The 16520-nt window shown below is 42.8% G+C and overlaps 1 protein-coding gene across 7 annotated transcripts in view; it reads left to right on the forward strand.

Moving 5' to 3' along the window:
* Positions 1-6593: 6593 nt before the first annotated feature.
* The window catches only part of USP25 (ubiquitin specific peptidase 25), a 67869-nt gene continuing 57942 nt past the window's right edge, over positions 6594-16520 (forward strand). For 4 of the 7 annotated variants that reach the window (XM_083361972.1, XM_083361974.1, XM_083361975.1 and 1 more), the window contains exon 1: positions 6594-6959. In XM_083361972.1, coding sequence (XP_083218098.1) covers positions 6915-6959 — 45 coding nt within the window. In that variant the 5' untranslated portion in view covers positions 6594-6914. The remainder of the gene's footprint in view (positions 6960-16520) is intronic. The other 3 variants (XM_083361977.1, XM_083361978.1, XM_083361976.1) reach the window with 2 other exon arrangements.

Consider the following 16520-nt stretch of genomic DNA (forward strand, 5'->3'; position numbering starts at 1 on the left):
TGCCCACGATTTCTGAAGGCAAGCTGTTCTACTGGGTGATTGTCCTCACTGTTAGGAAGTTTCTCCTTAATTCCAGGTTGCTTCTCTGTTTGGTCAGTTTTCAATCATTGTTTCTTGTCTTGCCCTCTGGTACTTTGGAGAATAGTTTGATGCCCTCTTCTTTGTGGCAGCCCCTCAAATACTGGAACAGTGTGTACTCTTCATGAACTGAAGCCAAAATCACATCCTACTCCACCTCTTTCTCCTCCTCTTCATCCTTCTCCAAAAGTTATTAATATACTGACAACTACATGAAATCAAAGTTTTAAAAGAGTTTTCTAGTGGACATCCATATCTGTGCAGGTTAGATATACTGTAAAAAGGTAAAGGTAAAGGTTCCCCCACACACGTGTGCTAGTCGTCTCCGACTCTAGGGGCCGGTGCTCATCTCTGTTTCAAAGCCGAAGAGCCAGCGCTTGTCCGAGGACGTCTCCGTGGTCATGTGGCCAGCATGACTAGACGCCAAAGGCACACGGAACACTGTTACGTTCCCACCGTAGTGGTTCCTATTTTTCTACTTGCATTTTGATGTGCTTTCGAACTGCTAGGTTGGCAGAAGCTGGGATGAGTAACAGGCGCTCACTCTGCTACTAGTAATTGCTACTGAACAGCAATTGTTCAGGAAAGGAGTTTTGGTCTGTGTGAAAGATGTTAATTTCTATGGGTTAATTTCTCTCAGATATATCAGCATCAGCAACAATTATTCAATAGTTCAGTAAATTGATATTCCTTTCAAACCCCAGCTAATAAAGCAACTGCAGAAGCTGGGGTATTAGTCTGTCTCATAGCCAATAACAACATTGCAGAACAAGAACATTGCCTGGCAACCAGACAGGAGGATATTTTCCCATAGCTGACCTGCCAAGTGATCTGGACATGAGTAATTTGTTGCTCTTTATAAAGAATATTCCCTATATTCCTACATCATGTACAAATAAATCTTGTGCAAGAGAAAAGAAAAACAATACTTCCACATCAGATCAGGTAAAGATGACTTAGAACTGCCTTGCTGGTTGGCCAGCAAAAAATGGAAGTAACATTGTGAGGATATTTTCTCTAAAAATGATTAGTAAACATCTTCATGCCAGACATGGGTACATGGCTAAAAATCACAGCAAAATTAATAGTCCTTACTAACTAGTAAAGAAAACATGGAATTGTATCTCCCAAAAAGAAAAAAAACACATCCAGAACTTAGAAGCTGACAGCTGACATTTTTAATGCTCTACAATGGTTTGCTTACCATGGCACCATCAAACAATAATAAGTCTATGCAGAGGCTTTGTTTTCTCAAAATTGACAGTTCGAAGTGGCTATGATGTTTCAGTTTAAAATGATATTTTCCCTCTTACTATAAAAACCACAAGCAAAAAATACAGTGCATATGAATGAAATACCCTGGGGTGAGAGGATCACAAATCTGCTCAACTAAAATTAGCCCAGCAGGTTTGCTATTGATCTGTTCCCTTCCATCCTATTGCTGGGCACTGATTTCCTAGGTATTTGGCTATTGATGAACCCTTGAGAAAAACCACTCACTTCATCTACCGTACTCATCCTATTTCTCTTTATTTCTGAGGTGGGGAAGTCTAACCCAAGAGACTAACAGTTCTATGAAAGCTTTCACAGATGCTGCCATGTTTGATCAACTGGATTACTACACATTGTAATCAGAACTCAGACTGTCAACTGTCAGAATTTAGCCATCAGAGAGCACACAGTAAACATTAAAAAAAATCCATCTAAATCAATAAGTAATTTAATTGCATCTTGATTCCCCAACTTCAACACAGTCAGAATTATCAGCATATGGTTCCCACAAGTAAATGAAATTGAATGGGACGAAAAAAGGTAGAAGGAAGTTTACCAATCACTGCCTTGAAACTGCCCTATATTGAATTGGGTGGGGCTAGCATTTCTGTCTAGATTCATAGCTGAGTTATTGTAAGAGGTAAGCTATGGGGACAGCAAAGTTTATGCTGATGTATTATTTTCTTGGCTTAAAGGTAAGGACACTGACATGGTGATAGAGAAAAGAGCTTAATCTAAAGAACTTGAGAAATAAGCAGCATTATATAAAAACAAGCAATCCTTGTGGTAGGAAAGAAGGGCCAGTGCATAGAAGCTTCCTTTGTATTCTCTCCCCCCCACACACACACACACAATGAAACTTGGCATGTTTCACAAATTTGGAAAGGAACTGTTACACTTGAGAACTTCATCTACTGCTGCCAAAACTCTAACATTATAGCTATTTGTTCATGTTGCCCTTGTTACAAATAACAGTGATATCTGAAGACTCAGAAAACAAAATAAAATTCTACCTCACGTGCTTGTGAACAGAACTGAATCATTATCAGATCCCAGGTGGCAGAAATCCACAATTATTCTTTTTATTTTGTACATTTTCTACTGGAAACTTACATTTGTTAGGATGCATGCAGATATTATATGCTCACAGCTGTGATGTAAATGTGCTTAAAGATTCTGAGAATGGTCCTACTGCATGGAAACCAGAGGAAAACTGGTAAACTAAATGTCAAGTCTCAAAGCACTTATTAAAATAATTTCTCTCATGGGTTAAGTGGCTGATTTGGGATCTTGTATCTTAAGTGTGTCAGTATACTTCACGTGTCTTCTAAACGGTGGGGCACGGACAAAAATATATTAGCTTGCAATCTACTTTCTTGTTTAGAGATTCTAGATAGCAGAAAATAGTGTGCACAAGCTTGAAGTAAAATTGGGCTTTGGTTGCACTTGTAGCACACTAGCCAAAAGAAATAGTCTTTACTATTAAAAAGGAATGGTGATGTGGCATAGATACACTTAAGGTGGAAATCTAGTCTATTTCTTCCTTTTTGCTCTAAAAAAGCATTAATGGTAGTCCTCAGTTAACAATGATATTTAGGACTGGAATTTCTGTTGCTGAGAGGTGTGGTTGTACGCTGCAACATCATGTAGGTGCACTGCTTAGCAACAGCAATCTTGGCATTCCCTGTTGCCCTCGTTAAATGAGGACCCCCCTCACAATTTCCTTCCAACAAGCAAAGTCAGGGAGGAAGCCAACAAGACATTGCAAGAGCCAGGTGGTTTCTTAAGCAAACTGGTAGGCAGGTGTGTGAGTGGCCAGTGAGGTATAACGCGAGGAGGCTGGGAGTGGCTGTTGCATGTACATAAGGGGGCTAGCACATGGAAGAACTTGGGATGGCTGCTGCAGGATGTATGAGGGTGCATGACGGGCCAGTGAATCACGGGTGCCAATGCAGTGGAACTGGGGGTGCTGCTGCAGGGTGGGAGAGACCTTCCCTGCTGGCTTCCCCCTTGTGGAAACCTGTCAGGGAAGGGTACAACTGGCAATTATGTGACCACCGATGTTCCAATGGCTGGAATTTCAAGGACTAGTTGTAAATATCACTTGTTCAGTGCCATTGTAACTTGGAACAGTTGCTGAACAGGTGGTTGTTTGCAAAGAACTATCTATATATGAAAACCCAAGGGGTAGCAGACCTCAATGTCTATGGGCCCATCTTGTGATGATTATGGCATGTAGACATTACCTTCCCCCTCCTCCCAATTTCATTCATTTATTTAATTACAGGACTTCTATGGCCATCTATATCATATAACAACTCTAGGCAGCTCACAATAGTCCAGGGGTAGGGAACCTTGGCTCTTTTATGACTCGTGGACTTCAACCCCCAGAATTCCTGAGCCAGCCATGCTGGCTAAGGAATTTTGGGAGTTGAAGTCCACGAGTCATAAAAGAGCCAAGGTTGCCTACCCTTGCAATAGTCCATTAAAAATAGTTAAAACCAAAGTAGTATTGCTACTTACTACTGCTTATTTCTTTTCTGCATACTACCTAGGGCCGCTAACTAGAAAAGAATAGACTGATAGCTGATACCTGTTTTGTAAATCTTGATCCATTTCTTACATATTCAGGAGTACAACCAAACTTTTAGTGGCCCTTTTAATTTCTCTTAGTAGTGCAACATTACTGGCCAGTCATACCAAGCAGAATTCTTACTCCTCACCCACTTATGCTTTACCTTAGGACACGGGTCGGCAACCTTAAACACTCAAAGAGCCACTTGGACCTGTTTGCCAGAGGAAAAAAAAACACTGGGAGCTGCAAAATGCACACGCGCACGAGGGGGGAGCTCGATTGAAGAGTTTAATTAAAAAGAAATAGAGCAGGGGTGTCAAACTGCCGGCCCACGGGCCGGACGCATCACAACAAAACCGCGCCCACCCCATTGCCGGCAATGGGGGAAAAGCTCCGATATGTCATGCGACGTCACATGACGTCGCGAGTTTGACACCCCTGAAATAGAGGCTGCTGTGCATGAGTTCTCTCTCTCTCTCTCTCTTTCTCTCCCCCCCCTTCCTCTCTCCGATCTTCTGCTCACCTGGCAAGCTGGCTTCACGCTGTTCTCAGACAAGCTGACACACATTCTTATTGGGCTGGCTCTCCTGCCCTGCTTTCTGTTGTTTCCTGCTTCCTGTGGAGACGCAGCAAAGGCAGGAACTCCGGCCAATAAGCTTGTCAGCTTCTTGGAGAACAGCATGAGTTACACACACACACACACACACACACACACAGAGAGAGAGAGAGAGAGAGAGAGAGAGAGAGAGAGAGAGAGAGAGAGAAGGGAAGCACAAGTGCCTCTCTCTGCAAACTGGGAGCCGCAGGAGAAAGCTGAAAGAGACTCATGTGGCTCCAGCGCCACGGGTTGCCGACCTGTGCCTTAGGATAATAACATGATAGCGACTTGGGTCCTTATGCTTAGGAATGGGAGGTGTGGTACTATAATAGAGACTGGGACCCATCCTCCTGATAGAAGTAAAGGGAAAGTCTTCAGAAATTTAATATTGAAAGAGAAATTTAAAATTGAATTTGCTGCAGTGGAAATTTACTGAGTGCAGAAGATGGGAAACAGGAAAGGATAACATAAAGAAAGGATGTAAGAGAAATACGTAGGCAAAAATTAGGTGGGTCTTAGAGTGGGAAAGGAAGAAGACAAGCTATAAAAACATACGTAAGAGAAGATAACTAGCAAAACAGGAAAGAACCTATTTTTCTAAGAAGTCATAAAAAGTGGGGCCAGAATTCAGGCAACGGAGCATGTGCAATTAGTTGATTAATATTAACTGACACACCTTGCATAAATTATCTCTTAATTTTAATGTACATGGTGTGTATGATTTAGTATGTAGCAGGAAATACGTAGGAGGCGGTCGGAAAGAGTGTAACCTCATAGTACCTCAGCCAATGGGAAAAGAGGAGGGATGTGCGGCTGGGACAAGGTTGTATAAAGAGGGAATATTTGGGGTTGAAACTTTAGAGAGAACTAAGCTTTGATAGCTTCTCTCCCCACTTATTGCAATAAAGGAAACAAAAGGCCTTCACTGTCTTGGCTGGTTATTGGTCAGGTGAGCTTGCCTCTGGTCATGAAGGAAAGTAGCCAGGAGCGCATAACACTCCAATCAGTGTCTTTCATAGAACACAACATTTTATAGATGAGTTTGCAGAATACTGAGATTAGCAAATTTGTGGTTCGGTGTGACACATCAAGACAGCCCATTTGGGAAGTTCGAGAATCAAATGCGTAGAGCAAAACCAGGCAAGTGCATTATTAATGCAGTAAACCATTGTTCAGTTCATCGTTAAGTATGAAGTTGACTTTTCTTTTTTTAACAGCAAGGATCAAGCAAGTTAACGGCCGCATCTTCTGATTGCTCCTGCTTGCACAGGGAAACGCTTTAATGGGAAATTCCCCACAGAAAGCAAAACAAGTCTTCTTGCTTTGGAGGAACAGCATCATCTCCACACAGTCACTCATCAGCCTCTTTCTCTTGCCAGGTGTTTGTAACAGAAAAAAAAATCCAGCCCTCTTGGAGCACACGATCGTATCTGATGTTTGTTTATGCCAGGGGTAGGCAACCTCGGCTCTTTTATGACTCATGGACTTCAACTCCCAGAATTCCTGAGTCAGCATAGCTGACTCAGGAATTCTGGGAGTTGAAGTCCATGAGTCATAAAAGAGCCGAGGTTGCCTACCCCTGGTTTATGCGATGAAAAGGAAGGTTTCTCTTTCGAAATTCAACCAAAGGGTTCACTATCATTTCCTTAATTTTTCAAAAGCGGGCACGCCCTTAACAATGTAAGAACTTGAAGAGGGATGAGAGGAAAGCGCTGACAGTCGGGTAGAGTAGAAAGAAGTGGTGGAGGGAAGGAGGGAGGAGGAGAAGGGAATTGCCACTATATTTAGCATCAGGGAAAAAGAGAAGGTAAACCTCACACAAACTAAGCGCGGAGGAATGTCCATTGCACCCAATGAATAAAATTTCTTGATATATATCCGCTTCCAGGGAAACTTCCTCTTTCTCTTCCACTCATCTACCTATTCGCGCGGCGCTACTTTGAGGCGAAGTTTCAATTATCCCTCAGCCGAGTAAGCTCCGCGCAGGACCGCCGCTCTGACGACGTAAAAGGGAAGAGAAACGACGGAGGCAATGGGAGGAGCCGAAACTCCCACTGCAGGGCCGGCCAGGTTTGGTTGAGGCCGCGACGCCGTGGGCTCGCCTTCCGCTCGGCAGGCGTAGAGGCCGGCTCGAAAGCGGCGCTGCTCTTCCCGCCCTCCCGCCCCGGGGTGGTTGCTGCTTGTTTTGGGCGTCGCGTCGCGTCACAGCTGCGTTGACTTCAGCGGCAGCCTCCTCCGGCCTTCCTCCTCCTCCTCCTTTTCCGCCTGGGCTCCGCTTAGGCCTGGCGCTCGCTCCAGGTCTCTCAGCCTTTCCCTCCACCCGCCCGCGCCCCGCCGTCTTCGTCACTCCCTTAGGCCGGCCGGGAGGGAAGCCGAAGCCGGGAAAGGGCCATGACCGTGGAGCAGAATGTGCTGCAGCAGAGCAACTCCCAGAAGGTAAAAAGAGGAAGAAGAGACGGGCGGGAAGGGAATAGGAGGAAGGCGACGGGAGGAGGAGGAGGGGGGGCCCGGAGAGACCCCCTCCCCGCCTCGTTCAGGCCGCCGCCGCCGCCGCGGGCCCTTTAGCTGCGCGAGGGCCTCGCGTTCTGAAGCCTCCACCGAGGCGGCTCTGCGCCCTCCCGCCCCCTTTTTTTTTTTCCCTCCGGCTTCCTCCGTGACCTTCGCGTCTGGAGTGGCTTGTTCTTTCCGACCTGGTTAGAAGAGAAGGGAAGGTAGTGGGGGGCTTTGGGAGGGGGGTAAAACTGGGCAGAGTTCCTTTCGAGAGCCATGCCTTTTTTTTTCTTTTCCCCACCCCGCCCCTCCCTTTTCGTCCCTACCCTTTTGGGGGCGCTGTAAAGCGCTTCTTGTCCCCTCATTTGTTCCGTTTCCCCACTCCCACCTTAACCTGGTCAAAGAAGTGCCTAATTAAGCATTTCGGTCCCACCTTTGTTTTTTTTTGGGGGGGGGGCTCATTCTCTACTGCAGGGGTCTTCAAACTTGGCCCTTTTATGACTTGTGGACTTCGACTCCCAGAATTCCTCAGCCAGCTTTGCTGGCTGAGGAATTCTGGGAGTTGAAGTCCACAAGTCATAAAAGGGCCAAGTTTGAAGACCCCTGCTCTACTGCATTTATCTCCTGTCTCCAAAGTGACGCTGTTTTCTAAAACGGAAGAACTGAGAAGTTCGTCCACCACCTTCTCCACTAAGTTCTTGTAAATCCCGAGTCATTTCGTTCCTCCTTGCAAGTTCTGTAATACTTAACAGACTCCTGGTAAACATGGACGGGAGAGAGATGCGCTTGGCCCTGAAAGGGACCAAGTAATGTGTCTGTTGAAAGAAGATTGTGTTAAAAGCAATGCCACTTTTTTCCCCCTTTCTATTACTTAACTGGAAGATCAAATTGTTTGATGCCAAGTGGATCAGACTCGGGATTCTAATCAAGAGTTTGCTAAAAAGTACCTAGTTTTAAGTTGAGGCTTGTTAATTAATAAAGAATGTCCTAATTAATAAAGGAAGAGAACATTTGATATAATGGTTAAAGCGTCAAGCTAGAAAGCAGGCAACAGTTCTAATTCTACCTATGAAACTGGCCGGATGACCTTGAGCCAATCACTTTTTCTCAGCCCTAGGAGGGAGACAATGGCAAATCACTTCTGAGAAACTGCCAAAAAAACCCCCACAAAACTGCAGGGACTTCTCCAAGAATCTGACATTGGATAGAAGAAAAACAACAGCAAAAGTATCAGTTGCATTTTGGTGAAGGTTCTGTTAGTGTATCAAAGATATTGGAAACAAAATTTTCTCAAAAACAAGGGTCCATGTTCAAGAATAACTCTTTGTGATTGACAAGAATTTGTGGGTGTAAATAAAGATAAAAGTCTACCTTTGAATGTTATTCTTTCAAGATGTAGGACAGTTTATATCAGGCATGTCAAACTCGCAATGTCACGTGACGTCGTGCGACATATCGTGACTTTTCCCCCATTGCCGGCAATGGGGTGGGTGCAGTTTCGATGTGACGCATCTGGCCCACAGGCCGGCAGTTTGATATGCCTGGTTTATATGGTTTGGTTGCTACTTAAGCTTTCTTATAAAATCCTTGTGAAATAGGTCAGGTTGAAAAAGAGCGGCTCTCCCAAGCTAACTGCACTCAAACATAGATTTGAATCTAATCTTGATTAAAATCTGGGAAATCTGTGCTTTATTGTTCTTAATATAATAGGAAATAATGCATTGTACTATGTATGTATCGGGATTTGGATTTGTTGAGCAATGGTGGCGCAGTGGTTAGAATGCAGTACTGCAGGGTAATTCTGCTGACTGCCAGCAGTTTGATTCTGACTCGCCCAAGGTTGATTCAGCCTTCTGTCCTTCCAGGGTCGGTAAAATGAGGACCCAGATTGTTGGGTGCAATATGTGGACTCTGTAAACCTTTTACAGAGGGCTGTAAAGCACTGTGAAGTAGTATATAAGTTTAAGTGCTATTGCTGTTGCTATAAGGACAGATTGTTATAATGAAATATCATTTGGTGATATAAAATGGTATGAATCTCTATAAATTGAACTTGATTGACCCTTTGTTATGGTGATCAATAAAATAGATACTATTTTGAAATAATGTGAAAAAATGTAGGGAAGTTCATGATCCAGCTTGCTTTGTAAACAGTGTGTTCCCATTCTAACAATTATGCTAACAGTGCATTCCCCTTGTATTTACTTTTGCTGTCATGATTCTTTATGCCCTTTATCCTTAATTTATCCTTAATTCCAAAAATTGTACATAAAAATATTTACATTGAAAGATAACACAGGTTTAGAAATATATTTTTCAAAAAAAAACCCTTTAATAATTTGATCAAAATCTACTTGTATAGCGATCACAATTACTCTAGATAGAATTAAATTATCTATTTTTGCCTATTTTGCACCAATGATTATATCGCATAGTCCTGTTTTTTAGAAATATGGCATACTTTATTTTGTAGGACCTAACTTATCTCTATCAGTTTCTGCAGAAACGTTCAGAACATTTGGACATTTTAACATACTGCTGTCTAGGAATTGAATTATCAGTTATTCTGTTTAAAAGCAGAAATAAGGTGCTCATGCAGATGGTTGGTTTTAATTAAGAGTAGAGTTACACACATTTACACTCTGCTTTCTTTGTAGCCATTGTGATGGTAATTCTTGTCACCTGCAATATTACTGGCCCTCACAATGGGCCTTTACTGGGAGTTTTTTATATGCTTTTAGAGAAAGCTTTCAGCAAGGATTTGTTCTTCCATTCTATCATATGGTTTCCCAGAGACAGCCTTTCTCCTCTCCATTGCAGCTAGGGCTGGGGCATGCCGATGGGCTAAGGAATCTGAAGTTTTGTTCAGCTGATCTTGGAATGAGATAGAGAGGAACTGATTATCAACTACAGCTATCTAATGTCTCACTGGTGCAGCCTTCATTGTTTAGGGAGAGAAGGCTTCGAATGAAGTTGTGTATCTGGAAGAAAGTTGATGGTATGCATTCCTCTCTGCCCCACCCTCCACAGGCAAAGGTTGCTTCCCAGTGTTACATTGAGAAGTGGGCAACTGCTGTATGTTGGAAAATCTAGTCCACATTTGGTGCTTCAAGTCATGGAGCTGTGTTTCTCCTTCTTGCTAACAAACCCTTGTCTCTACTCATGCCCATAGGGCGGGGTGTGTGTGTGTGTGTGTGTGTGTGTGTACTGTTCTTGCAGTGAGATTTACAAAAGTAGTGAAACCAGAGAGTTGTTTTAATGTTTCCTCCCATGTGTGTTTAAATGACACGCTGCAGTCCACGCACAACAGAAGCTCTGTGTGGTCTTGATCTCTCATTTGATAATGGAGCAGATTAGCATGCAGTTGGCAAAAAGATTCCATAATTATATTGGGCCACAAAACTGAAAGTGCTTTTTTCATCCACAGACAGAGCAGCTGGAGGAATAGGAATAGCAGTTACAGTCACTGTACCACAGCCAGGAGTCGGCAGGTATCTAGGTATTGGGATAGTGCCTTGTTGCTATTTAGTTCTACAGGTAGATATTGGTGGGACTGCAGAAATTGACCCTGGCCTCTTTAACAGTGCCATCCTACAGTTTCTTTCCAAATGGTGCAGGTAGATCCATTAATGGCAACTCGACTTAAAACATTTATGGTAGAAGGCCTCAAAATCTTGATAGGTATGGAACAGATAGGGATTTCTTAGCATTCTAAATGTTTAATGGTTGAGATGGCAGTTTATTTTTCCATCTATTTGGATTAGGGGCTTTAAGGACCTCTCCTCCCCCCACCTCCCACCAAAATTTGGAAACTTAAACATGAGTCACTCTGGAGTTTGTCAGCCATCATTCATCTGTCCAATGAACATGTGGAGGGTAGAACCACCTCTGTTGTTGCCTTTGGACTGCCTCATGAATTAATTGAGGTCTCCCAGTGAGCCTTATTCTCTAAGCCAGGGCTTTTCAACCAGTGGTACAGGTACCACCTGTGGTACATTGGCACCTGGCAGGTGGTACGCGACCATCCTAGAAAAGTGGTAGCAGGGGAAGGGAATGAGCTGAACCGGTGGCAGCACCGCACAAGCCTGAGCGAGAGATGGCTGGAGCTGCAAAGCTGTCAGGGCTCAGTGGAAGTGCCAGGATTAGCACCAGGCTCCAGCTGGAGCTCAGCGCTGATCCCGGCATGTCTGCTGAGCCCAGAAGAAGCGCCAATCACCTGGAATGTTGCAGCAATTCCAGGGTCTTGTGAGTTACATTCAGATGCTTGGCAACTGATTCATATTTATGACGCTCACAGTGTCCCAGGGTCATGTGAAGTGACCAAAACCTGCTGCAACCACCCAGCAGAGGGGGGGGGGATAAAAACAAAAAAAAACCCCGCACCCACCCACCCCCGCTACCAATGCTGAACAGAAATGCTCACAACAATGAAAACCTTGGACAGGAGGAAGAGCGCTGCCAGGCGGCCAGGCAGGTGTCTTGCTTGGCTGTGGCTTGGGGGCACTTTTTTCAGTGCCATTGAAACTTCGAACAGTCACTAAGCAAACTGTTGTAAGTCGAGGACTACCTGTACTTCATCACTTTTTTCCTTTTTTTTTTGGTCATCAAGTTTTTGACACCTTGCTAGGCGACTGGTGGTACTCGGATGTTGCCATATCCTAAAAGTGGTACAGTGGGTGAAAAGGCTGAAAAGCCCTGCTCTAAGCAGTTGGCTCATATACCTCCAACCACAGCATCCACATCTGATTCTTCTTCCATTTCAGCAGCAATTGCAGCCAGCACATTGGTGCTGACATTGAGAGCTAGGGTCATTGCAAGTGGCATTTCTTTCCTGTATGTTACTTTTTTTTTTGCAGATCCTTCAGTGTCAGAAACTGGAAGTACTGTAGCATGAATTAAGAATTGTGTGGCCAAGCATATCACACTCCACATGAAAGAGAAGATGTGGAAGCTTAGTTGTTTTATCTTGTGTTAAATTCTCCTAGTAAATTAATTGCCATCCATTCACTACTGGATGTTGTTATGGCAATGATGTATTGGCTTTTCTTAATGTATAAGAAGTGATAGAAGGTCTACTGCACATTCCCCCCCCAATAGTTTGCCATTCCCATGAGGTTTGAAAGTTATGTAACTCTTCTAGGACCAAACCAGGGAAAGAAAAATGCTGTGAGAGGCAAAATGGTACAATTGGACATTAGAAACAAGTGTATAATACCTGAGCTGTTCAGGTATCAGCACCCCACATTTGGAAGTAAATATTAAAAGGGTTCCTATGGTTTTGAATTGAGCATAGAGCAGTGACACCAGCTTGAGATATTGTTTCCTTCTGATTGTGACCCAGAGCCACTCTTGCCATCTGTCTTTGTTTCATTTGTGGGTCCAAAAGCTGGGGGAGGGTATTCAGCATCAACCTTGTAGGACCTAGTGATGCAAACATATAAAATGCACCCTGCCCCAGTGCCAAGGGAACACTTTCCTCCAGAATGATTTTTTTTACATTATGTCCTTGGTTGTTGCAACCTGAGCAACATTGGACAACTTAATGGGCTCTTAGTATTCTAGGAAATTGCTAGTATGTGGTATTGCAATCAAGCAAGTACATGAATATCTTCAATACCCATTTTCGTAAACTGATTTTTAGACCCAGTGTGGAGGTTATAGCATCATGTAAATAAATACTTTAGTTTTCTAGACGTGTACCTAAAGTAGCTTGTAAGTTGCCAGATATTGAACAGGAGAGTACTGCTCAGACTCCCTGTGTGCAAGAGACTGTAAAGTGTTGGAACACAACATGCCTCTGTGCTTTTTTCCATGAAATCTTCAGTTGCGGTAGTTTATTAGTGCTGTAAATACTAGCACTCTCAACACAACACTTTAGGAACAAGAAAGAGACAATATATATCAAGAGTTGAGAAGCTATGTCCACAGACCTTTTTTTAAAATCCAGTATTAGACTCATGTTGGCTTCCTTGCCAGACTTATAAATGTAAACAGTGTCGTGGATGTGTTTACCAACTGATGGTCTCTAGTCAGTTTGGAAAGGAGGCAAGAAAACAATTCTACTTTTAGGTATGCTAGCACACATAGGAGTTGGATAGAGGGGTGCTCCGGCTCCGCATCGTAACCTGAGGTTCTTTACATTGATGGACGACTTTTTGGTTCTGTCATTCTAACAATTTGAAGCTGGCTAGCATGATTAAAAATTTGCTGTTGAGCAAAACAGCTTACCTCTGGCAGCAGGCTGATCCATGGTTGATGGCTATTTGAGGTCCTTGAAGTTCTTAGATCAGAGAGAGTGTTGAGGATGATATGAGACTGGTTGCAGAGGCAAAGCCTGTGCATTGTTTCAGAAAAACTCTTTGATCTGTACAGGTACCTTGCTGACAGAGTTGTACAACATAACTTGAGTTGGTTTCTTAGAGTTAGGAATGATTGTCTATCCATGAGCATCATTGCCCATATATAAGAAAGTCACCAGCATGTCATGCCATGAAGAACCATAAAGTTGCCAGCTGTGCTATGTGTTCCTCTGATCCTTTTCACTGCTGCTCCATGACATGTAATAGCATGTTGTCTAAATGGCAACAGTGGAAGACTTACTGCAAGGTGGTAACTACGGTGCTCAGTAATGATAGCAGATTTTAGCTGTGTTCTTTGGGTAATGTTAGTTGTACTGAAATTAGTCTTTGAGCAGTTGCACAGCTATAAAGCAACTTGACTGTGGAAATAGATCCAGAATCACTGCATTCTCACCAATGTGTGTAACTGCTCAATGCTCGATATGGCAATTTGAGTATTCCACAACCCACACCTGATGTACAAAGTGGACATGGCTAGCATTTTCACAAGTAATCATTCTCAACAAACATATTTCCATCTCCATGGTATAATAATCAAGATACTCTACTATTCTCATAGTACAGGCCTGCTGCTACTTTTTTGTATGTAGCATTGCTAACCGTAATGCTGAAGACATATGCACAAAGTCCTGCATGTGTGTTGTGATAGAGCATATGGAAGCAAAGAATGCCTCGGCCTTGGCTGTCCCTATCCCTGGAGCTACACGCCATAGTTTTTGTCACCTCAGTGTTTTAGTTTTGTTGTCTTCTGAATGTCCCAGTAGTCCCTCTAATCTCAGCAGGTGCTCCAGTTGTAAGAGGGAATGCATTAGTGATATCAGTGGTTGGTAATTTAGAAGCATCAGTTACCCACCATATTGAATGTTGCACCCTCAGCAAACCTGGACACCTCATCTGATTTCTGATTACTGGGACTTGCTTAGAATGGCATCGATCAGGCTTATTCAATAACTATTCCATCATCTGTGCATAACATGATGGATTACTGAGTGTAGAAGAGAGGATGACTGGAAAACTAGCACAATTATGTCTTCATAGGATGAGCAATACAACATCTCCTTGGTTTATTAATTAATTTATTTTATTTTATTACATTTATATACCGCCCTTTCCCTGAGGACTCAGGGCGGTTTACAGGGAATTAAAAATCAAACATACAAAAGTTAAAAACCTAGTTAAAAAATATTAAATTCACCCTGTACTCTTAAAAACCCCAGTTAAAAATTTTCTCCTCAGCCTGGGCCCGGGAGCTCAAAGAGCCAGGTCTTCAGGCCCCGGCGGAATGATCGGAGGTCGGGGGCAGTCCTCAGCTCCACCGGCAGCTGGTTCCAGAGGGCAGGCGCTCCCACTGAGAAGGCCCTATCCCTGGGTGTCACCCGCCGGCAATCTCTTACCGGCGGAACCCTGAGCAGACCCTCCCTGTGGGAGCGCACTGGGCGAAGGGCGTTTGATGCCGGCAGCAGGTGTTCCCTCAAATAACCCGGACCCAGGCCCGGACCCAGGTTGACCTTCAGAAAGTGCTGAACATCAACCATTTCAAGCTGATACAACTGATGATCGCTGCTTCCTCGCCTAAATTGAGATTTGTCATATCCAGCGTCCTTGTTGCCTCTGGTGATTTCATTAAGCAGTACTAATGACCTTGCAATTTGTTTGCTTGTCACTCTCTGGCTATGCAATCATAGGAACAGTGAGTAAGGCAAAGGAAAAGAAGGTTCTTCCAGTTGTGGTTGTTTAGAGCACCAGGGTTGAGGGAAGGACCAGGTGTCTTGGGCATGTTAGGGCAAGGAGAGGAGCCAGACCTTTCATCACACCCAGGAAACTCAGGCTCTTTTTCAACCCTATTGGGGAGAATGATTGTCAGAATGATGGTCTTCGCTAGCAATTTCACCAGATTTGAGGTATCTCTAGTACATGGGAGAGTTCTAATTAATTCAGAAGCCTTTTTCTTTCTTCTTGTCAACTTGTACCAGCACTATTACAAGAATGTTTTCTTTGCCAGAATAGTTATTCTTTAATGTTTTGTCGTTTTATCCAACTTTTGTTTCTAGTGTTGAAATTCTTAAAAATAAAAGAATGGTTTGATTAGAATTAAACTAGAAGCTTTTTATTTTTGTCCAGAGCATACAGTACATCTTAGTTTACCTATGCTGTTGTATCATTAGATTTCCTTTATGACAAATTCTTATAGATCTATTATGCCTCGGCCAGCGTCTAGAAAATTATCGTTCTTTTTTGCAAAATAGACAGTTTTAGACTAGTTTTATTAAGAAGGCAGTATGGTAATTTGCATATTTTCAGTTGACTTTCACATTTCTTGTTGTGAAGCTGTTGTGATGGTGATCACTGAAGAAAAAGACAATTCATCATCCATCATCTTTGCACTGTCTGTATCAACAGTGACCCCTTTTAGAGGTTTATTATTTTTTTGTCTTGCTATACTTTTCATTAACATAACCTTCTGAAACTTTATAATTTCTGTTGTTCTATGATTGTTACTATTGCTGGGAAAGAGCAGATAATTTTGCATTGTTCATGCTTTAATGGAAGAAAGAGGCCTTTGAGTTTGTATTTACAAGTAAAAACATTAAATTTGCAAAGCTGTGAATAATTTCTTGTGCATGAGAAATATTTTGTTCCATTTCTTTTTTAAAAATGTCATTTCAAAAGAAAAGAAAGTGAAAAAATATTTATTCAAATGTTTGATAATTTATTACCCTTTATTTTCTTGGCTTGTATGTGTTGAGCATCATATACTAGCATATAATTTATATGTTAATATAGGAATTTCTGGCTTAAAGTGAGATAAATATAGCTATTATTTTGAAGAGCTACATTAGATAATATCAAAAGATTCATTTAGTCTTCTGTTCCCACAGAGGTCCATAACATAGCAATTTTATGTAACGTTTCCAGGATCTTAGTGCACGTATAGAGCAATGGTGCCAGACAAAGGGTTTTTAAATTTGTTAGGCCCTGGGATACTTTTGGAGATGCCAATACTAAACAGATGGGTTCCGCTTAACTCAAAATGGAACTAGGCTACATTGGCATAAGATCAAAACACTTTTAAAGAGATCTTGCTGGGAAATCTGCCAGGTATTAGCTCACTCTATCCTACATTGTGTGACCTCTTCTTCTATTTCAA

Source organism: Vipera ursinii (assembly GCF_947247035.1).
Source record: "Vipera ursinii genome assembly, chromosome: 4".
Taxonomy (NCBI): domain Eukaryota; kingdom Metazoa; phylum Chordata; class Lepidosauria; order Squamata; family Viperidae; genus Vipera; species Vipera ursinii.